This window comes from Macaca thibetana, chromosome 10 (genome assembly GCF_024542745.1).
Source record: "Macaca thibetana thibetana isolate TM-01 chromosome 10, ASM2454274v1, whole genome shotgun sequence".
Taxonomy (NCBI): Eukaryota; Metazoa; Chordata; class Mammalia; order Primates; family Cercopithecidae; genus Macaca; species Macaca thibetana.
The window spans coordinates 92,309,159-92,331,686 of record NC_065587.1 but is presented as its reverse complement, the minus strand read 5'-3'; the positions used below and the strand labels follow the sequence as shown (position 1 = coordinate 92,331,686).

Below are 22,528 nucleotides of genomic sequence, written 5' to 3'. Positions count from 1 at the left end.
CAAAGACTGTATGTGTCTTCTTGGTAGAATGATTTATTTTCCTTTGGGTATATACCCAGTAATGGGATTGCTGGGTCAAATGGTCATTCTATTTTTAGTTCTTTGAGAAAATTGCCAATTGCTCTCCACAGTGGCTGAACTAATTTACATTCCCACCAACAGTGTGTAAGTGTTCCCTCTTCTCTGCAGCCTCGCCAACATCTGTCGTTTTTTGACTTTTAAATATTAATCATAGCCACTCTGACCGGTGTGAGATGGTATCTCATTTTGTTTTCTTTTTTAAGTTTTATTTTAGGTTCAGGGGTACATTGTCAGGTTTGTTTTATACGTAATTTGCCTCTTAAGGGGTTTGGCGTACAGACTGTTTCATCACACAAGTAATAATCACAGTACCTGACAGGTAATTTTTTTATCCTCAGTCTCCCCTGGCCTTCCACCCTCTACCCTGAAGTAGGCCCTTATTCCTTTCTTTGTGTTGATGTGTACTCAGTTCTCACTTATAGGCAAGAACATGTAGTATTTGGTTTTGTGTTCCTGTGTTAGTTCACTTAAGGTAATGGCCTCCAGCTCCATCCATGTTGCTACAAAGGACATGATCTTACTATTTTTTTATGGCTGCATAGTATTATTTACTGTGTATGTACCATATTGTCTTTATCCAGTCTTCTGCTCATGGACATTTAGGTTGATGCCCTGTCTTTGCTATTGTGAATAGTGTTGTGATGAACAAACACATGCATATGTCTTTATGGCAGAATGATTTATATTCCTTTCTCTGTATACCCAATAGTAAGTTTTCTGGTTTGAACGGTAGTTCTGCTTTGAGTTCTTTGAGAATTCACCAAATTGTTTTCCACAAAGACTGAACTAATTTACATCCCTACCAGCAGTGTATAAGTGCTTTCTTTTTTCTACAACCTTACCGGCATCTGTTTTTTGTTTTGTTTTGTTTTGTTTTTTAATTTTTGGTAATAGCCATTCTGACCGGTGTGAGATGGTACTCATTGCAGTTTTGATTTGCATTTCTCTAATGATTGGTGATGTTGAGCATTTTTTCATATGCTTGTTGTCCGCATGTATGTCTTCTTTAGAGAAGTGTCTGTTCATGGCCTTTGCCCACTTTTTAATGGGGTTATGCATTTTTTTTTTTTCTTGTAAATTTGTTTAAGCTCCTTATAGATGCTGGCTATTAGACCCTTGTCCAAAGCACAGTTTACAAAATTTTTCTCCCATTCTGTAGGCTCTGTGTTTACTCTGTTGATAGTTTCTTTTGCTGTGCAGAAGCTCTTCCTTCAGTTTAATTAGATCCTATTTGTCAATTTTTGCTTTTGTTGCCTATACTTTTGGCGTTTTCATCATGAAATCTTTGCCAGTTCCTATGTCCAGAATGGTATAGCAGAGGTTGTCTTTCAGGGTCATTATAGTTTTGAGTTTTACATGTAAGTCTTTAATCCATCTTGAGTTGATTTTTGTATATGGTGTAAGGAAGGGGTTCAGTCTCAATCCTCTGCATATGGCTAACTACCTATCCCAACACCTGTGATTGAATAGGGGGTTCTTTTTCCATTACTTGTTTTTTTCAGCTTTGCTGAAGATCAGATGATTGGAGGTGTGTGACCCTATTTCTGGGCTCTCTATTCTGTTCCAATGGACTGTGTGTCTGTTCTTGCACCAGTACTATGTTGTTTTGGTTATTGTAGCCCTGTAGCATGGTTTGACATTGGGTAACATGATGCCTCCAGCTTTGTTCTTTTTGCTTAAAATTGCCTTGGCTATTCAGGCTCTTTTTTGATTTCATATTAGTTTTAAAATAGTTTTTTCTAGTTCTGAGAAGTATGTCTTTGGCAGTTTGTTGGGAATAGCATTGAATCTGTACATTACTTTTGGGCAGTACAGCCTTTTTATTAATATTGATTCTTCCTATTCATGAGCATGGAATATTTTTTCATTTGTTTGGGTCATCTCTGATTTCTTTGAAAATTTTTTTGTAGTTCTCATTGTAGAGATCTACAATATAGATCTTTGCTGTATTCCTAGGTATTTTATTCTCTTTGTGGCAATTGTGAGTGGGATTGTGTTCCTGATTTGGCTCTTGGCTTAGCTCTTGTTGGCGTATAGAAATGCTAGTGATTTTTATACACTGATCTTGTATCCTGAAATTTTGCTAAAGTTGTTCATTAGCTGAAGGAGCTTTTGGACTATGGGGTTGTCTAGATATAAAAGAATGTCATCTGCAAACAGAGATGGTTTACCTTCCTCTCTTCCTATTTGGATGCGCTTTATTTCTTTCTCTTGCCTGATTGCTCTGGCCAGAACTTCCCATACTATTTTGAATAGGAGTGAGGGAGAGGGCATCCTTGTCTTATGCTGGTTTTCAAGGGGAATGCTTCCAGCTTTTGCCCATTCAGTATGATGTTGGCTGTGGGTTTGTCATATATTGCTTTTATTATTTTAAGTTATGTTCCTTCAATACCTATTTTATTGAGAGTTTTTAACATGAATGGATGTTGAGTTCTATTGAAAGCCTCTTTTGCATATATTGAGATAATCATTTGGGTTTATATATTTTTTGTTTTGCTTATGTGATGAATTACATTCACCAATTTGTGTATGTTGAATCAAACTTGCATCTCAGGGATAAAGTCTACTTAAGTGTGATGGACAAGCTTTTTGATGTACTGGCAGATTTGGTTTACTAGTATTTTGTTGAGGATTTCTGCATCTATGTTCATCAAAGATATTGGCCTGAAGTTTTTCTTTTTTTGTTGTTGTTGTGTTTCTGCCAGGTTTTGGTATCAGAATGATGCTGGACTCATAGAATGAGTTAGGCAGGAGGCTCTCTTCTTCAATGTTTTGGAGAAGTTTCAGTGGAAATGGTATCAGCTCTTCTTTATACATCTGGTAGAATTCAGCTGTGAATCTGTTTGGTCCTAGGCTTTTCCTCATTGGTAGGCTTTTTATTACTGTCTCAAGTTTGGAACTTGTTATTGGTCTGTTCAGGGATTCGATTTCTTCCTGGTTTGATATTGGGAGGTTGTACGTTTCCAGAAATTTATTCATTTCCTCTAGATTTTCCAGTTTGTGTACATAGAGGTGTTTGTAGTAGTCTCTGAGGGCTTTTTGTATTCTTATGGAGTTGTAGGTAATGTCCTCTTTGTCATTTCTGATTGTGTGATTCACATCTCAATTTTATTCAGTTTAGCTCTGATTTTGGTTATTTTTTGTTTTCTGCTAGTTTTGGGATTGGTTTGCTCTTGTTTTTCTAGTTCCTCTAGGTGTGATGTTAGCTTGTTAATTTGAAGTTTTTCTCACTTTTTGATTGGGATGTTTAGTGCTATAAACTTTCCTCTTAACACTGCTTTAACTGTGTCCCAGAGATTCTAGTATGTTGTATCTTTGTTGTCACTAGTTTCAAAGAATTTCTTGATTTCTGCCTTAATTTCATTGTTTACCCAAAAGTCATTCAGGAGCAGGTTGTTTAATTTTCATCTAATTGTATGGTTTTGAGTGATGTTCTTAGTACTGATTTCTATTTTTACTGCACTGTGGTCTGAGAGTGTGGTTGGTATGATTTTCGTTTTTTCAATATGTTGATAATTGTTTTATGGCTGATTGTGTGGTCAATTTTAGAGTATATCCATGTGCAGATGAGAAAAATGTATGTTCTGGTTTTTTGGTGTGTGGAGAGTTCTGTAGATACCTGTTACGTCTATTTGGTTGACAGTTGAGTTCAGGTCCCAAATATCTTTCTTAGTTTTCTGCCTCAATAATCTGTATAATGCTGTCAAATGGGTTTTGAAGTCTCCCACTATCATTGTGTGGTTATGTAAGTCTTTTTGTATGTCTCTAATAACTTGTCTTATGAATTTGTGTGCTCCTGTGTTGGGCGCATATATATTTAGGATAGTTAGGTCTTCTCGTTGAATTTAACCCTTTAACATGATATAATGCCCTTCTTTTTTTTTTCTGAATGTTGCTGCTTTAAAGTCTGTTTTGTCTGAAATTAGACTAGTAACCCCTCCTTTCTTCTGATTTCTGTTTGCTTGATAGATTTTTCTCCAACCCTTTACTTTCAGCCTATTGGTATTATTGCATGTGAGATAGATCTCTAGAAGACAGCATGATATTGGATATTGCTTTTTTATCCAATTTGCTACTCTGTGCCTTTTAATTGGGGCATTTAGCCCGTTGACATCCAAGGTTAATATTTATATGTGTGGATGTGATCCTGTAATTATGTTGTTAGCTATTTGTCATGTAGACTTGACTGTGTATTTGCTTTATAGTGTCAATGGCCTTAGGTGTGTTTTTGTGCTGTCTGGTAATGGTCTTTCCTTTCCATATTTAGCACTATCTTAAGGAACTCTTGTAAGGCAGATCTAAAGGTAACAAATTCCCTTAGCATTTGCTCTTCTGAAAAAGATCTTGTTTCTCTTTCATTTATGAAACTTTGTTTGGCAGGATGTGAAATTCTTGGTTGAAATCTTTTTTTCTTGAGTGCTGAATATAGTCCCCCATCTCTTCTGGCTGGTAGGGTTTCTGCTGAATGGTCCACTGTTAGCCTGACGAAGTGTTCTTTGTAGGTGACCTGCCCCTTCTCTCTCGTTTTATGAATTTGGGTGCTTTGTGTTGGGTGCATACATATTTAGGATAGTTATGTCTTCTTGTTGAATTGTCTTGTATAGTATCTCATAAGGGTTGCTTTTAACACTTTTTTCTTTCACTTTGACCTTGGAGAATCTGATTACTATGTGTCTTGGGTATGGTCATCTTGTATAGTATTTGCAAGGGTTCTCTGCATTTCCTGGGTTTGAATGTTAGCCTCTCTAGTGAGGTTGGAAAATTTTTCGTGGAAGACATCCTGAAATATGTTTTTCAGTTTGCTTGTTTTCTCTTCCTCTCTTTTGTGGATGCCAATGAGTCTTAAATTTGGTCTCTATATAACCCCATATTCCTCAGAGGTTTTGTTAATTCTTTTTTATTCTCTTTTCTTTATTTTTGTGTACTTGATTTAATTTGGAGAACCAGTCTTCAAGTTGTAATATTCTTTCATCAGCTTGGTCTATTCTGCTGTTAATAGTTGTGATTGTATTATGAAGTTCTTGAAGTGAGTTTTTCAGCTTTATTAGATCAGTTTTGTTCTTTCTTAAACTGGCCATTTGGCCTTTCAGCTTCGGGATCATTTTATTGTATTCCTTAGATTGCTTGGATTAGGTTTCCACTTTCTCCTGAATCTTGATGATTTTCATTCCTATTCACATTCTGAATTCTAAGTATGTCATTTCAGCCATTTCAGGCTGGTTAAGAATCATCACTGGGGAACAAGCACAATCCTTTGGAATTAATAAGACATTCTGGCCTTTTGACTTACCAGAGTTCTTGCACCGGTTCTTTATCTTTTCTGTGGGCTGATGTTCCTTCAGTCTTGAAGTTGCTGTCCTTTAGATGCGGTGCTTTTCTCTTATCTTTTCTGATGCCCTTGGGGTTTTGATTGTGTTATAAGGTGGGTTCAGTCACCTGGTTTCCTTTCTCAGCACCCCTGGGCTGCATACGCTTTTCAAACCCTTTGAGGTTAGAAAACTGCTGTGCTGGAGGGGCTGAGGTGTTCCCAGTCTGTTGGCCACAACAGTCCAGTGAATTGTTCTGGCCAAAACTCTTTGTTGAGGTGGTGGCAACAGGATCCATGCTCACCTGTGTGTGCCAGCAGCATGGCAGGGTGCATGTGTATCAACTGGAATACAGCACTTGGGTGGGGGGGTCAGGGTGGCAGCATTCCTGCATGCATTCAGAGGCATGGTAAGGGTGAGGAGCTGGTGAAAGTAGGATTGCTGGCTTCTTTGCACACACTTGCACCAGTGGTGGCAGCGGCGTGGCAAGGGCAGGGCTGCCAACATCTGTGTGCTTGTTTGTGCCATTGGTGGCAGTTTGATAGGGTACCCATGCATCAGCAGTGGTGAGCCATTGGGGTGTGTATACATGGCAGCAGTGGGGTGGCAGCGTGTGTGCATATCAATGCATAGGCAGGAGATTGGAGGGAAAATCTGCCCATGAGTGCTGGCAAAGCAGTGAAAAGATCAAAGTGAGCAGAAGCCATCAAAGTGGTGGGGGAATGCTGTAGCAGAAGGAAGTTGCAGGTTGGTGGGGACCAGACTGCTGAGGCTCTCCAATGGTCAGGTGCAGCCTACCAGTGAAGGAGCTATGATGAGAGCACCAGGGAAGCACTCTGGTTGGGCATCAGAGCTGCAAGCAGGCATGGCCAGACTGGCCCCATCTCATGGACAAGACCATCCAGCTCTGTCCAGGTCTAACAGTCACTTTAAGGCTAATGTCTACTAGAAGAGCATGACTAGCTTTGGAGGATGAGCACCCCTGGCTGTGCTTCACTACAGATGTTCCCATACCAACCTCTCTCAGATCCACATAGGCTGAATTTCTGCCCCTGTCACCTCTCTAAGTAGCTACTGTTTCTGCCAAGTCCCTGCCATGCCAAGTGTCTGTGGGGGTCTTGGGGTTTCCCACTGCTAGGATTCTGGTCTCCCATGGTGGGAGTGGGCCACTCCTCACCTGTTCAACTCACCCCTACCCTAGGAGTCACTGGGGGCCAGGAAGGAGTCTGGGTGATTGGCAGTCTTTTTCAACATTCACAGTTTCTTTAACATTCAGCCCAGCATCTGCATCCTCCCTCCATCTACTGTCAATGCCTTCCTTCTGAAGATCTGCTCAAAGATTGCCAGTCTTCCCAATGTCCCAGTCTCTTGGTAGAAGATGTTCCTTCTGGCTGCATCTAGTCAGCCATCTTGGCTTCTCTCTTCATTGTGGTTTTGATTACCCTGATGACTAGTAATGTTGAACTTTTTTTAATGTTTATTGGCTGTTTGTATGTCTTCTTTTGGGAAGTGTCCATCCATTACCTTTGCCACACTGGGCTTTTGAGTTTCCTTTTGGTAGGAATTTGCCAGTAGAGGAGGGGAGTGGAGTTAGGGAAAAATAGCCAAAGAGATGGCGAGACATAGACAGAATGAGCCCCCAGGGATAGCCAAGCTGCATCCATTAGGTGGTAATCAGTACCTTTTAGTGGCCACAGTCTTTGCAGTTCAGTGGCCACAGTTTCTGTGTGGAGATGCTGGGTTCTAGAAGGAGGCTTTCACAGCCTCCAAATCTAGTAATAAATGGGGCTCTGAAAAGACAGAATAATGTACTCTTTCAAGACAAAACTTAAGCTTTGTCCCTGTGAAACATGCCTCCAGCATTTATCTGCAGCTACATGTATACTTCAGAGAGGATAAGAATTCTCTGAATTCTTATTAAAAACCAAAATATCTACCCCTCCACTTCCAATCCCCCCAGGAATCTGACCCACTAAGTCTGGGCAAGGCCAAGGAATATTCATTTCCTACCAGTACCCAGGGAATGGACATGGTTCTGGTACTTAGACTATACTTTGGGTATTCCAGTTTCAAAATCCTTCTTTGAGATGTGGATACAGACCAAACCAGAAGTGACAAGTGAGTGCCAGTGGCTTTGGGGAGACAAACAGAATCAGGGAAGGGTTCAAAACACCATGCCTGGTGATAAAGATAAAGGATTTCTAGACCCGGATGTCAGTCACCAGGATGATACCTCTGGAAAGGAAAGAGTCTGCTTTAAAGCTGTGAACAGACCCTCTCCACAGTGGCCCCTCAGAGCTGAGGCTTCCCAGTAGCTACAATTGTGAGACTCACGTTTACATTTTAGTCAATGCCCAGAATTGACTGTTTAAAGTTTTCTGATTTTAGCTATTATGAAGACTGTTGTGCTGAACATGTCATTTATATGTATTCGCATGTATGACTGATTGTTTCTTCCTTGGAGACAGAGTTCTCAGAAGTTGAATTACTCAATTTTCTTAACTTATTTATTTTTATTTTTAAATTTAATTAGTTATTTTAATTACCAAATAAAAATTGGATATATATATGCATATACACATGAACATATACACACAGAAACACATAAATATAGTATAGAATGTAATGTTTTAAAATATGTGTGCCTTGTGGAATGGCTATACCAAGATAACTGACATATGCATTACCTCACATACTCATCATTTTTTGTGTGTGGTGAGAATAAATCTAATCTATTAACAATTTTTTTTAGTATAAAATAAATTGTATTAATTATAGTTATCATTTTCTAGAATAGTTTTCTCAAATTTATATCTTCTAACTGAAATTTTGTTTTCTTTGATGAGCATCTCTCTAATCTCAGTTTCTCCCTTCCCTATCCCTACAGCCTCTGATAACCACCATTCTACTCTCTGCTTCTATGATTCTTACTTTTTAAGAGTCCATATTTAAGTAAGATAATGTGGCTTTTGTCTCCTTGTGCCTAGTTATTTTACCTAACATAATGGTCTCCAGGTTCATCTATGATTTCACAAATGAGAGAATTTCCGTTTTCTTAAAGGATCAATAATATTCTATTTTGTATATGCACCACATTTTCTTTATCCATACATCCATTGATGGACACTTAGGTTGATTCTATGTGTAGGTTATTGTGAATAATGCTGCAATGAACATGGAAGTGCAGATATCTCTTTGACAGACTGATTTTATTTCCTTTGGATATGTACCCAGTATTGGGATTGCTGGATTATATAGTAGTTCTATATTTAATTTTTTGAGTAACAGCTATACTTTTATCCATAATGGCTGTATTAACTTGCATTTCCAGCAACAATGTACAACAATTCCTTTTTTCTCCAAATCGTTGCCAACATTTATCTCTCATCTTTTTGATAATATTCATTCTAACATATTTGAAGTGGCATCTCATGGTTTGATTTATTAATACATTTCCCTGATGGTGAGTGATGCTGAGCATTTCTTCATATATTTGTTGGTCATTTTTGTGTCCACTTTTGATAAACGTGTATTTATATTCTTTGTCCATTCTTCAATTGGGTTATTTGTTTTCTCGCTATTGAGTTGTTTGAGTTTCTTATGTATTTTGAATATTCATTTCTTATCAGATGAATCATTTGTAAACATTCTCCCTCCATTCCGTAGGTTGTCTCTTCACTCTGTTAATTGTTTCCTTGCCTGTGCAGAAGCTTTTTCATTTGATGTAATTCCACTTTTGCTATTGTTGCATGTGCTTTTATGGTCCAATCCTAAAAATTGTTGCCCAGAAAAAATGTTATAAAGCCTTTCCTCTGTGTTTTCTTGTAATAATTTTACAGTTTTGAGTCTTACACTTAACTACAAGATCATTTTGAATTGATTTTTGTAGGTAGTGTGAGATAAGTGTCTATTTTTATCTTTCTGCATAAGGATAGACAGTTTTCCCAACATCATTTCCTGAAGGGACTGTCCTTTTCTCTCTGTGTGTTCTTGGCATTTTTGTCATAAACCAATTGACCATAGTTGCTTAAATTTATATCTGGGCTGTCTAATATTTCCTTCAGCCTATGAGTGTGTTTTTATGCCAGTTTCATGCTGCTTTGATTACTCCACCTTTGCAGTAGATTTTGAAATCAGGTAGAGTGATGCTTCCAGTTTTGTTCTTTTTCTTAAGATTTATTTGGTTATTCAGCATCTTTTCTGGTTCTCATACAAATTTAGGATGGCCTTTTCTGTTTATGTAAAACACATCATTAGAATTTTAATGGCTATTGCACTGAATCCATAAGTCACTTGGGTCATATGGTCATTTTAACAATATTTATTCTCCCAATCCATGAACAAATAATATCTTTTTATTTATTTGTGTCTTCTTCAGTTTCTTTCATTAATGTTTTATAGTTTTTGGTTTACAGATCTTTCATTTTATTGGTTAAGTTTATTTCTAAATAGTACATATTTTGTGTAAAATAGGTTGTTGTTATCATATAGAAAGCCTACTGGTTTGTGTATGTTGATTTTATATCCTGAAGCTTTACTGAATTTTTTAATAGTTATAACAGTTTTTTTGTGTGGAGTCTTTAGGATTTTCCATATAAAAGATAATGTCATCTCTAAACAGATACTATTAAACTTCTTCCTTTCTGATATGGGTGACTTTTCTTTATCTTGCTTTATTGCAATGGTGTGACTTCCAGTACTATATTAAATAGAAGTGGCAAGAGTGAACATCCTTGTCTTTTGCTTGATCTTAGAGAAAAAAAAATCAAATTTCACTATTGAGTATAATGTTAGCTATGGTTTCGGCATATGCTCTGTTGAGGGTTTTTTATACCTAATTTTTGAGGGTTTTCATTCATGAAAGGATGTCGAATTTTGTGAAATGTTTATGCTGAATCTATTGAGCAGATCATTTGTTTTTTGTTTTCCGTTCTGTTAATGTGGTGTGTCACATTTATAGATTTTCATATGCTGAACCATCCTTGCATTTCAGGAATAAATCCCAATTGATTATGGTAAATCATCCTTTTACCATGCTGCTAAACTGAGATTATGATATTTTATTGGAGAATTTTGCAGCTGTGCTCACTGGGGATATTGGCTTGTAATTCTCTTTTCTTATATTGTCATCCTCTGGCTTTCATATAAGAGTAATGGTAGTCTTATAAAATAAAGTAAGTTGTAAATAGTGTGTTCTCTTCAGTTTGGGGAAATACTTTGAGAGGAGCTGGTATTACTTCTTTAAATGTTTGATAGAATTCAGCAATGAAGCCACCAATTTCTGGGCTTTTTTTTTTTTTGACAGGAGATGTTTTATTACTAATTCAATTCTTTTATTCATTCTTGGTCTCTTCGAATTTTTTATTTCTTCATGAATCAGGCTTGGTAGGTTGTATGTTTCCAGAAATTTATCCATTTTTTTTATTGTACACAATTTGCTGGCACATAATTGTTCATAGTAGTCATTTAAGATCCTTTGTATTTCTGTGGTATCAGTTGTAATATCTTGCTTTTCCTTTCTGATTATATTTGTTTGACTCTTCTCTTTTTTTCCTAGTCTAGCTAAAGGTTTGTCAACTTTGTTTATCTTTTTTAAAAAACAATTGTTTGTTTTGTTGATACTTTCCATTGTTTTCCTAGTCTCTATTTTATTTCTTTCTTCTCTGATCTTATATTTTTCTTCCTGCTATTAAGTCTGGGCTTAGTTTGTTTTTCTTTTTCTGGCATCTTGAGGTGCAATATTAGGATGTTTATTTGAGTTTTTTTTCTTATTTGATGTAGACATTTGTTGCTATAAATTTCGATCTTAGAACCACTTTTTGCTGCATTCTATAAGTTTTGGTATGTTGTGTTTTTATTTTTGTTTGTCTCAAGATAATTTCAAATTTTCCTTTTAATTTATTAATTTACCCATTGATTATTCAGAAGCACATCTTTAAATTTTCACGTTATTTGGAAATTTAAAAAAGTCTTTCTCATATTGATTTGTAGATTCATACCATTGTGCTCAGAAAGGATACTTGATAATGATTTCACTCTTCTTAAATTTGAAAATTGCTTTGCCTAATGTAAAATGTATCTGGAGATTGTTGTTTGTGCAATTGAAAGTAATGCATATTCCACTTCTGGTGGCTGGAATGTTCTGGACATACCTGTGAGGTCATTTGGTCCAGGGAATAGTTCAATTATAATGTTTCCTTATTGTTGTCTGTCTGGATAATCTGCTCATTGTGGGAAGTAGAATATTGAAGTTCCCTACTCTGTGCTGCAATCTACATCTCCCTTTAATTCTATTAACTATTGAATTATATGTTTAGGCACTCAGATAGATGCCTGGTGTATTTGCATTTATAATTCTTATATACTCTTAATGAATCAATTAATTTATTATAAGGATCTTCTTTGTGTTATTTAAGTATTTTTGACTTAAAGTTTATTTGAACTGCTATCAGTATAGGTATCTCTGCTCTCTTTTGATTTGTTTGCATAAAATATCTTTTTTCATCTCTTTCCACCTATTCATACATTTAAGGTAAGATGAATCTCTTGTAAGCAGCATAGGCATGGATTTTATTTGTTTATCCATTCAGCCATTCCATGTCTTTTGATTAAAGATTATAAACTATTCACATTCAAGGTAACTATTGATATGTAAGGACTTACTACTGCCCTTTTGATAAATGTTTTCTGGCTGTTATGTAGATTTTTTTCTTTCTTCCTCTCTTGTTTTCTTCCTTTATGATTAGATGATTTTATGTAGTAGTATGCTTTGATTTTTTTTTTTTTTTTTTTTTTTTTTTTTTTTTGAGATGGAGTCTCACTCTGTTGCCCAGGCTAGAGTGCAGTGGTATGATCTCGGCTCACTGCAAGCTCCGCCTCCTGGGTTCATGCCATTCTCCTGCCTCAGCCTCCCAAGTAGCTGGGACTACAGGTGCACACCACCATGCCCAGCTAATTTTTTGTGTTTTTAATAGAGATGGGGTTTCACCATGTTAGCCAGGATGATCTCGATCTCCTGACCTCGTCATCCGCCCACCTCGGCCTCCCAAAGTGCTGGGATTACAGGCGTGAGCCACCACACTCAGCCTGAATTTTTACTTCCGATATTTTCTTTATTTACTATAGGTTTTTGGTTTTCGTTACCATGAGGCTTACACAAAATATAATATAGTTATAACAGGCTATGTTGAGCCAATAATAACTTAACTTCAATTACGTTGAAAAACTCTACACTCTTCTCCTAGCATTTTATGATTTTGATGTCACAGTTTACATCTTTTAATGTGTATATCCCTTAACACAGGGGTCCTAAACCCCTGGGCTGCAGACTGGTACGGGTCTGTGGCCTTTCAGGAACCAGGTTACACAGCAGGCGGTGAGCAGTGGCTGAGCAAGCATTACCACCTGAGCTTCGCCTTCTGTCAGGTCAGCAGTGGCATTAGATTCTCACAGGAGTGTGATCTGCATATGAGAGGGATCTAGGTTGTATGCTCCTTATGAGAATCTAACTAATGCCTGGTGACCTGGCGTGGAGCAATTTCATACCAAAACCATCCCCTACCCCCTACCCCCCAGTCCACAGAGAAATTGTCTCCTATGAAACTGGTGCCTGATGCCAAAAAGGTTGGGGACCACTGCCATAACAAGTCATTGTAGCTACTATTACTTCAAAGAGAAACAGTTTTGTCCTAAAATCTTCATACTAAAGATATAAGAGATTTGCAAGTTACCATTACAGTATTAGAGTATTCTGAATTTCAGTATGTACTTAGTTTCACTAGGGAGATTTTTATTTTCATATATTAATTGTTTTCTTTCAGCTAAAGGACTGTTTTTTACCTGTTTTTTTTTTTTTTTTTTTTTTTTTTTAAAGACGGAGTCTTACTCTTGTGAGATCTTGGCTCACTGCAACCTCCACCTCTGCCTCCTGGGTTCAAGGAATTCTCCTGCCTCAGCCTCCAGAGTAGATGGGATTACAGGCACCCACTAACATGCCAGGCTAATTTTTGTATTTCAGTACCATGTTGGCCAGGCTGGTCTCAAACTGCTGACCTCATTATCCACCCGCCTCACCCTCCCAAAATGCTGGGATTACAGGTGTGAGCCTCCATGCTGGGCCAGCATTTCTTTTAAAGCAGGTCTAGTGGTGATGAACTTCCACAGTTTAATTTGTCTGGGAAAATTCTTATTTGTTCTTCATTTCTGAAGGACAGATTTTTTGGGTATAGTATTATTGGTTGCCAATTTAAAAAATTATTTCAGTTTATTTAATGTATCATTCAGCTCTGTCTTGACTTTTAAGGTCTCTGCTGAGAAATCAGAGGATAATCTTATAAAGATTCTCTTGTATGTGACAAGTTGATTTTTTCTTGATGCTTTCAAAATTCTCTTTGCCTTTGGCAATTGAAAATTCTATTATAATGCACTGGTAAAAAATCACTTTATATTTAATTTATTTAGGGTTATTTGGGCTTCCTGAATCTGTATGTTAATTTCTAGCTCCAGATTTGAAAATTTTCTGCCATTATTTACTTAAAGAAGATTCCTGCCTCTTCCTTTTCTGTGTTCCTCTGGGACACCAAAAAGGCATCCAGTGCCTTTTTGTATTGCATTCAGTGGTTTGCTTGATAGTTTTCTATAACTCCTGTAGGATTTATTTACTGTTTTTGTGCTTTTTGTTTTGCTTCTCTCACAGGGTAATTTCAAATGACCTGATCTTAATCTCACTGATCCTTTCTTCTGGTTAATCACGTCTACTGTTGAAGTTATTTGAAGAAATTTTTCAGTTTAGTTAATTGTGTCTTTAGCTCCAGAATTTGTGTGGTTTTTTTCTATGGTTTCTCTCTTTTTTGATCTTATAATTTTGTCTGTGTACATTTTTACTGATTTTTTATGTGTATTTTGATATTCTCTTTTAGCTCACTGAACATTGAAATATAATTACTTTGAATTTTTTGTCAGACTCTTGTAAATCTCCATTTTTTAGGGTAACTTATTGGTGCTTTATTTTTATGGTAGTGTCATGTTTCCCTGATTGTTTGTAATCCTTCTGGCCATGTGTTGGTGACTGTGCATTTCAAGTAGGCACTTGTTCCAATAAATATAGACTGACTTTGACAGGAAAAACCCGTCACCAATCATCTTGTCCAGAATTCTGGACAGGCATCTGGTATGGTCCATGGTAAGCTTGTTGCTGGAGTTCTTGGGCAGGCTCACCCGGTGCTTGGTTCTATAGGGTTGGGCCTGCAGCCTGGGTTCACCAGGATTGACCTGTTGATTGGGTCTGCAATGATGATTCTACAGACTTTCTCCATGTGGTTGGCCAGGAAGCCTGAATTAACTGGGCAAGTCTGAATCCTGGGTCCACAGAGGCTGACTTGGCACAGAGGAAGTCATGAGTCTGTGTTTGGAGTGTCCAGCCAGGTACTGGGATGGGCATGGTGTGTGTGATGGAACTGGAGCCTGAATGTATAGATTCTAGCCTAGCCCTGGAGAAATCCAAGAGCCAGCATCCATGGCTGTAGGCCTGGGTCCTCAGTTTTCAGAGGCTGTCCTGGAGACTGAGTCCACAGGGGTGGTTCTTGAGCCTTGGTCCACAGGGAAAGTTTGTGCGGGAGTCTACTGGTGTGGTTCTGGACCCAGGATACACTGAAACATGTCTTGATCTTGGGACTGGAGCCTGGCACTCTGGGGACCAGCCTGGGTCCTGGGGCAGTGTAATGCATTGGAGTCCTAGAACCTGGGTCTGCAAGGTCTGGTCTGGAGCATAGGGCTACAGAAGCCAGACTGGAGGCTGGATGTGTGCATGCTGGTCTGGAGGTTAGATTCATGACGACTGGCTTGGAGCCTGGGGCACAGGACCGGGTTCAGATCTGGGGTCATCCTGAAGGCTGAATGTGTGGGTACAGGCCTGGGTCCTGGGGCTGTGTGGGCAGGCCTGGAAACTGGGTGTGCAAGGGAAATCCTAGAACCTGGGTTTGCAGAGGCTGGACTGGCAGTGGCAACTTTTGAGATAGTCCTGATCTTTGGGTTTACTGGAGCACAGGATCACAGGGGATGGTCTTGAGTATATGCAGGCTTGTATGCTCTGTCTTCTGGTGCTGACCTGAAGTCAAGGGTTTTAGTAACTGGACAGGTGCTGGGTTAGACCTGAAGACTGACTCTGAGGAGCCAGCCTGGAGTCTGTATCTGTAGGAGCTAGCCTAGTGCTAGGATTGACCTGAAACCTGGGACCACAATAGCTGTCTTTGTGTTGGGGTGAGGCTGTAGCCTTGGAACATGGTGCCTGCCTGAAGATTGGGGTACTGTGGGACTTCCTGGCACTGGTTTTACTGTGGTAGGTGCAGTGTTGAAGTCTGAGGCAAAGTTCAATACTCCCTCACCTTCCTTCCCATAGGGGATATTTCTGTTCACAGTATATAGCCTGGAGTAAGAGGAAGGGTGATGTGGGTTGTATAAAACTCTCCTTACTGCTCGCTTCAATATTTTATTCTTATTTCTGTGCTATCCAAGTGTTACAATCTATCACTTGGTTTGATGAGTTCCTGTGAGGGTATTTTATTTATAGGTAGGTTCAAATTGAGGTATTCATGAAGGGATGAATGTGGAAAGTTTCTATTCTGCCATCTCGTTGACATCATCCCATGGATTTTTGTTATAATAAACATTGTGAAAATGTCCCATGTAATTGAACTTGAAAAGCAGGCAATTTAATTCCTGTATTCCTGAAAGTTTTCTGTCTACCTAGGCTGGTTCAGAAGTTAAGCAGTTAGTTAATCCTCTGCTAAGTACAAAGTCCTCTCACTCCCTTCCTACCTCTCCCATGCCTCTGCACATCCCGTACTGGAAAGTCTCTCCCCTCTGGGGGAAAGTAGCTTGGTCTTGATTTCTTTCTTGAACAAATCCTATACCTTTATATCTTATGTAACTTCCATGCTACTTGATGCTGCTCTTTCATGTTTCTTATATTGTTATCCAGGTTCATGAACCCCTGTGGATTTGCGAGAATGCAGACTTAGTTTCCAAAGGCGGGTAGACCCTGAGGTTCAACATTTCTTTTTTTTTTTTTTTTTTTTTTTTTTTTTTGAGACGGAGTCTCGCTCTGCCACCCAGGCTGGAGTGCAGTGGCCAGATCTCGGCTCACTGCAAGCTCCACATCCCGGGTTCACGCCATTCTCCTGCCTCAGCCTCCCGAGTATCTGGGACTACAGGCGCCCGCCACCTCGCCCGGCTAGTTTTTTGTATTTTTTAGTAGAGACGGGGTTTCACCGTGTCAGCCAGGATGGTCTCGATCTCCTGACCTCATGATCCGCCCGTCTCGGCCTCCCAAAGTGCTGGGATTACAGGCTTGAGCCACCGCGCCCGGCCTGAGGTTCAACATTTCTAAGAGATTTTTCAAAGATGCTGCTGCTGCCTCATGCGTCAGGACCATTTTACAAGGGTGAGCCTAGAAGTCTTTCTTCCACCCACCAATGTGCCACGGATCAGGAAAGTTATTGAGCCACACTTCAAGAACAGGGAGCCCAAGGCCATGTCTGAGCTCATCCAAGCACATGAGGTGCCTGAGAGGAGAGAGTCATTGCACCTCTGGCCACATGGGTTATTGGCTGTGAGCCCTGAGACAGCAGTTCAGATGTATCACTTGTGCCACCTGGAGCTGGCTCAGGAGTCCACCTACCCAGATCGTACTTGTTTGCCCTGCTGAGAATAACTCCATCGAACACCCAGCCCCTTTTATCAAGAACTATAGCACACAAAGTTTCTTAGCATGCTGATGTTTAATGATCTATACTACATGATTAGGCTCAAGATGTGTGTATTTTCTAAAACGCTGGTCTAAGATCTCAAACACATGCAAAATAGGATAACAAACAAGTACAAAGCTGTACAGCCACTGAAGAGTCGTCAGAAGAGAAGTGCTGATGTCCACGGCATGTGGGAGCAGCACATGGCCAGGCCTGTGAGTAGGTTTCACTTAGTGGAATCCCTCCAAGCAGGTCTTGTTCAGGAGGCTGAAGTATGTCCTCCAGGGTCTGGTGCTGATGGTGAAGAAGCAGGTGAAAGTCTGAGAGAACAAGCACAGGAGGGGACAATGGGTCAGGGAGGCTCAGGAAGCTCCTGGCTCAAGCTCTGAACAATGGTTTCCTCTCCACATTGCCCTTTCCCAGGTCAAGCAGTGGGAAGACAGGGGCTCTGGCCATCAGGTGCTGCCCCCAAGCCTGAGTCCTGGGCTGTTCTGGAGGTTTGAGCTGAACTGCAGCTCTCTTCTGACCCAGGGGCAGTCGTGCCATGTGTCCCACTCCCTAGCAGTGGCCCTCAGGGGAACCCCGGGCTGTCCTGGTGTGATCCCTGCACCTAAGAGCATCGGGAGAATGTGTTGTCCCAGTGGAAGCAGTTCCCAGATTTAAGCAATTAGCTACCTGTTTGTTAATATCACAATAAAGGAGTTGATTAAGCATAGGAAGAGTTTTCCCAGAGCCAGGCTTTACTTGGAGCTTGTCCCCTAGAGCAGGTGCTGCAGCTCAGAAGGGCCCTGGCCAGGCCTGGGAGGAGGGTAGTGGGGCTCCTTCTCAGCCTCCACCACTTTTGGGTCTAGGGGAGGGTAGGGACACCCTGAAAACTGCATCCACAGACAGAGGTGATGTCAGATCCCAGGTTCTTCCAGAAGGCAGAGAAGGAAGAGCAGAGAGGGGACAGCTTCTTACTGGACCCAAGAGACTGGGACCCCAGGGGGAAAGAGAAGTCTGAAGGCCAATGTGCCCTGGATGCAGGCAGCTGCCGTGGCGTGACAGGGCAGAGTCAGAAAACTCAGATTGGCCAGGAGCCTGTAAGTGGACCCCTGGCTGCCTGCCTGTCTGTGCTCCCCACTAAGGCACAAGCCGGGCAACCTGGTAGAGGCTGCTATGGGCTCACTCCTCTAAGTCTCTTTGTCAGCTGCACCCGTGCCCACACCACACCCCGTATGGTATCCACAGCAGTGCCCAGGAGGGAAGCTGGTGTCTCTTCTTACATCGTTCAGCTCTGGGCTCTCTTGAAAAGGGCAGTTGTCAATGTCATCTTCAAACTTCCCACACCTGGTTCTCCCCAGCAGTAGCTCCATTGAGAGTACGGTCTTGGACTCCACCTATTGCACACAGAGAGATTAATGTGATCACGCCCTCCTTGTTGCCCCTAAGTAGCTGCTGGTGAAGATGTCATTTGTGTGGGAGAAGTCCCAACACTCTTCTCCATTAGGGAGCTCGTCCATGGGCCTGGCGTCAGGAGATCTTCCTTAGATTGGGGAGTTAAGAGCAAAAAGTGGATGGGCATGGTGGCCCCAGGGCAGACATAGGCTGAGTCATAACCCATGAATGTATCCCTGTTTCCTGATGCACTTCCCAGTCTCCCATGGTGAGACCCCAGCTTCACTCTCAGTCAGTGTCTGAACCTGCAGCTGCATTTCCAGAGGATGGTGCTATGTCCCTGGGGAGGGTGTTGGCTCTCCAAGAGCTTTCAGGGTAACCTCAGCCCTGGGACAGAGGGAGCCTCATCTACAGCGTGTTGTCAAACCTTCCCTGACCTCCAGAAAAAAAAAAAAGCAGGAATGCCACCCAGCACTCCCACTACACACAGGCACACATCCTTGGGAAAATGGCTTCAAGAAACACCATCTGGGATCGGGCGTGGTGGCTCACACCTGTAATCTCAACACTTTTGGAAGCTGGGGGTGGGTGGATCACGAGGTCAGGAGTTCGTGACCAGCCTGGCAAACATGGTGAAACCCCATCTCTACTAAAAATACAAAAGTTAACTGGACATGGTAGCAGGTGCCTGTAATCCCAGCTACTCAGGAGGGAGGCTGAGGCAGGAGAATCCTTTGAACTCGGGAGGCAGAGGTTGCAGTGAGCTGAGATCGCACAATTGCACTCCAGCCTGGTCAACAGTGTGAGACTCTATCTCAGAAAGAAAAGAAAAAAGAAAAGAAAAGAAAAAAGAGAGAAGAGAAGAGAAGAAGGAAAGGAGACACCATCTGCCCTATTGCAAAGTGCACCTTGCTCTTCTTCTCACTCCATTCAGTTTCACTTCATTCAATCTCCTTTCTACCTGTCTGTCCATTTCCCCAACTCCAAAACTGACTCTAGAATTGTCACATCCAAGAACCCATGTGGCAGACTCCAGCCCAGAGAGCAGGGGTCAGAGAATCAGCCAGGGCCTTGCACAGGGTCTTTCCAGAGGCTTAAGCTCAGTGCAGGGTTGGGGTCCTTTTGCTCTTCTTGCAGCGTTTCAATAATGAGGGAGAAAGATCATTTTTGCCTCTCCACCCAACTAGAAGTCCTCTACTTAGCTGGGCACGGTGGCTCATGCCTGTAATCCCAGCACTCTGGGAGGCCGAGGCGGGTGGATCACGAGGTCAGGAATTCAAGACCAGCCTGACCAACATAGTAAAACCCTGTCTCTACCAAAAATACAAAAAATTAGCCGGGCATGTAGCGGGTGCCTGTAATCCCAGCTATTCAGGAGGCTGAGGCAGGAGAATCACTTGAACCCGGGAGGTGGATCTTGCATTGAGCAGAGATGGCGCCACTGCACTCCAGCCCTAGCGACAGGGCTAGACTCCATCTCAAAAAAAAAAAAAAAAAAAAAAAGTCCTCTTCTTGGTGACTATTTTCATTGTTCATGCCTGCAGCACAGATGAACAGTGCATTCCTGATTGCATTCTGTAGTGACTTCATTAAAAGGAGAACATTTAAGATTAAGACCTGTGGTCTGAGGAAGAGTGTAAAACAACCTTCAGTTTATTAAGTGCAGACACACCAAGGAGCCCAGAGACGGTGGAAATCAGCAAAGAGGAACTGACCACCCAGAGGTCTTTCGGGACTGGTAGGGGTTTCTAATAAGCAATAGCTCCTGAACCCTTACTGTTCTCTTTTTAAATTTTTATTTTTTAAATTGTCTCCTTTTTATTACATTTTTTGGAAATATTTCTCAATTTCTCTCTATTCACATTTCCTGTTCAGCCCTTTTCCTTATTCTGTATCTTCATTGTCTTGGTAGTCCTCATTTTGGAGTCATTCTTCAGTTAAATAATGTCATAAAAAGATGAAGATTAAACAATATGTTTTGCGTGAGAGTCGATTAGCATCAAATTATTAAAAATTTCTAAACTTAGATGTTTTCAAAATCAAAAATTAACTAAATTACCTTGTATTTTCTTAAGTATGGACTACAATTGGTGAACAAGACTCTTCAATAAGACCCTCCACTCCCACCCCACTCCCATTTTCACTGAGCAGCATATACCAGATGCCAGGGCAGGAGGGTATGTGGTCACCAACCTGCTCCTTCCAGGAATTCAAGATGTGCACCAGTCTGTAGGCATAATGGTCCTTGCTCTGTTGGTTGAATGTGTGCACGGCAAACTCCACTGTGGCAGGGAGGTAACGAGCCATGACATTGTATTCGTCACAGTCCCTTTGCTCGTGGAAATGCCAGGCATGGATCAGCGGGAGCTGGAAGCCTAAGAGAAGCAGCAGCAGCACCCAAGGCAGAGCTCCCCTCCACGGCAGGCCCAGCATGGTGCTGACTGTAGGCACCCCTGCTTTTGCTCTTCCCAGCCCCTGTGCCCACAGGAGTTAACTGAACAGAGACCCAGGCCTTAATCTCATCTGCTCAGACAGCCCTGTGGGACGAACTTGTCTCACCCCACACTGGCGACCAACAGGCACTCCTGCAGGACAGGAAGGGCAGGATCCTGGATTAAAGGGAGGCAGCTCTGGATGCAGAGTCACTCATCTGCCATCCTTCTGCCCTATACTCTCAAGGCCAGTGCAAGCCACAGGCAGGAGAGGAGCTACCCTCTGCCACTAGCTTTGAAAGCTGCTTCTTCAGAACCCACAGGTTCTGGGTGTCCTCAGGAGGCTGGTGTCCTTGGATGATTCTGTCTTCGCCTCCCACAGCGAACTGAGATAAGACCTGGGGACATCTTGGCTCTCACTCTCCCCTCCTTCACCCAGTCAAACAGAGGATCTCCATTGTTCAGAAAAATAACTAAGATATCAGTTTGTTCTTTTGTTGTATAATACTGCAGCAGTTGTACTCTGCGAACCAAGGGAAAAAATGAAAAAAAAAAAAAAGGCAATTTTTATCAACCATTTTGACCTGGGATGGACAATGAGTATTGTGAGAAAAGGGCAGAAAAGACAGAGAGCCAAGTCCTGAGGCCCCAGCCTGGTCACGCCCAGCCCAGCCCTGCTTGCATTTCTCAGCCTTGTCAGCCCTGGTTCCGGCTGAGCCAGAGCCAAGGTTTCTACAGGGCCCACCGCCCTACATCTGCAGCCCCACCACACATACTCATGTCTTATCAGACTGGAATACCATTCTAGACCAAATTTTTAAACACTTCCCTGGGAGATCACATGTTTCTGTCTCAATGAGATAGAGGTTGGACCATTCTTCCGCCCCTTGATCATTTTTATCTCCATCTGATTATCCTTCTTGGTGTTCTAGAGTGAGATATTTCGCCAGCACTTGGGTTGATACTAGGTGGTCACTTTTAATCAATTTCCTGGCAATAACTAATCTGAAAGAGGAAATAATATTTCGTAGCTGTAAGAATGAACATTAAATAGTGCAGGACAGGTGAAGTATGCAAAAGTGAGAGCTTTGAGTTTGACTGAGAAGACTATGGCTGCGCGATATAGGCAAGAACCTCGCATTGTTGCCAGATAACAGAATAGAAAGTTCAGTCCCAAGTCAGGGAGACTGATTCTACAAAACCTGCTCTGACTGTTTCCCAAACCATGTTCCCAGAGCATAGCAGGACCAGGCCCTGGAAGAGCATCACCGCATCTGTCCACACTAGCACAGCACTGGCCAGGTCAAGAAAGTTTCAGGTGAAGAGAGTCATGCTGCCTGATCCAACACCGAGGTGGTCTTGAGTGTCTCCTCACAGGAGACCCCACACATAGACGATAGTAGCTAGTGGATGGGGAGCTGCTGTCCAGAAGCCATATGGCACCTGCATCTTAATCCTTTGCCTCGACTCCAGGAAGCAGGTGACACAGAGTAGGTGAAACCTGTGTCCTGATTAGCAATGATCACAGGTGAAATCTGGCTCTACTGCATTGATTTTTTTAAAAATTTTTTATTCATTTATTTTATTT

The 22,528-nt window shown here is 41.3% G+C and overlaps 1 protein-coding gene across 1 annotated transcript; it reads right to left on the bottom strand.

Annotated features, from left to right (window-relative positions):
• Positions 1–17,145: 17,145 nt before the first annotated feature.
• Positions 17,146–21,239, bottom strand: LOC126929311 (cystatin-9-like). Its single transcript, XM_050745517.1, has 3 exons — positions 20,702–21,239; positions 18,397–18,510; positions 17,146–17,451 (listed from the first exon to the last, which is right to left on the bottom strand). The coding sequence occupies exons 1-3, from the start codon at positions 20,939–20,941 to the stop codon at positions 17,362–17,364; spliced, it is 444 nt and encodes a 147-aa protein (XP_050601474.1). The 5' UTR covers positions 20,942–21,239; the 3' UTR covers positions 17,146–17,361.
• Positions 21,240–22,528: the final 1,289 nt, after the last annotated feature.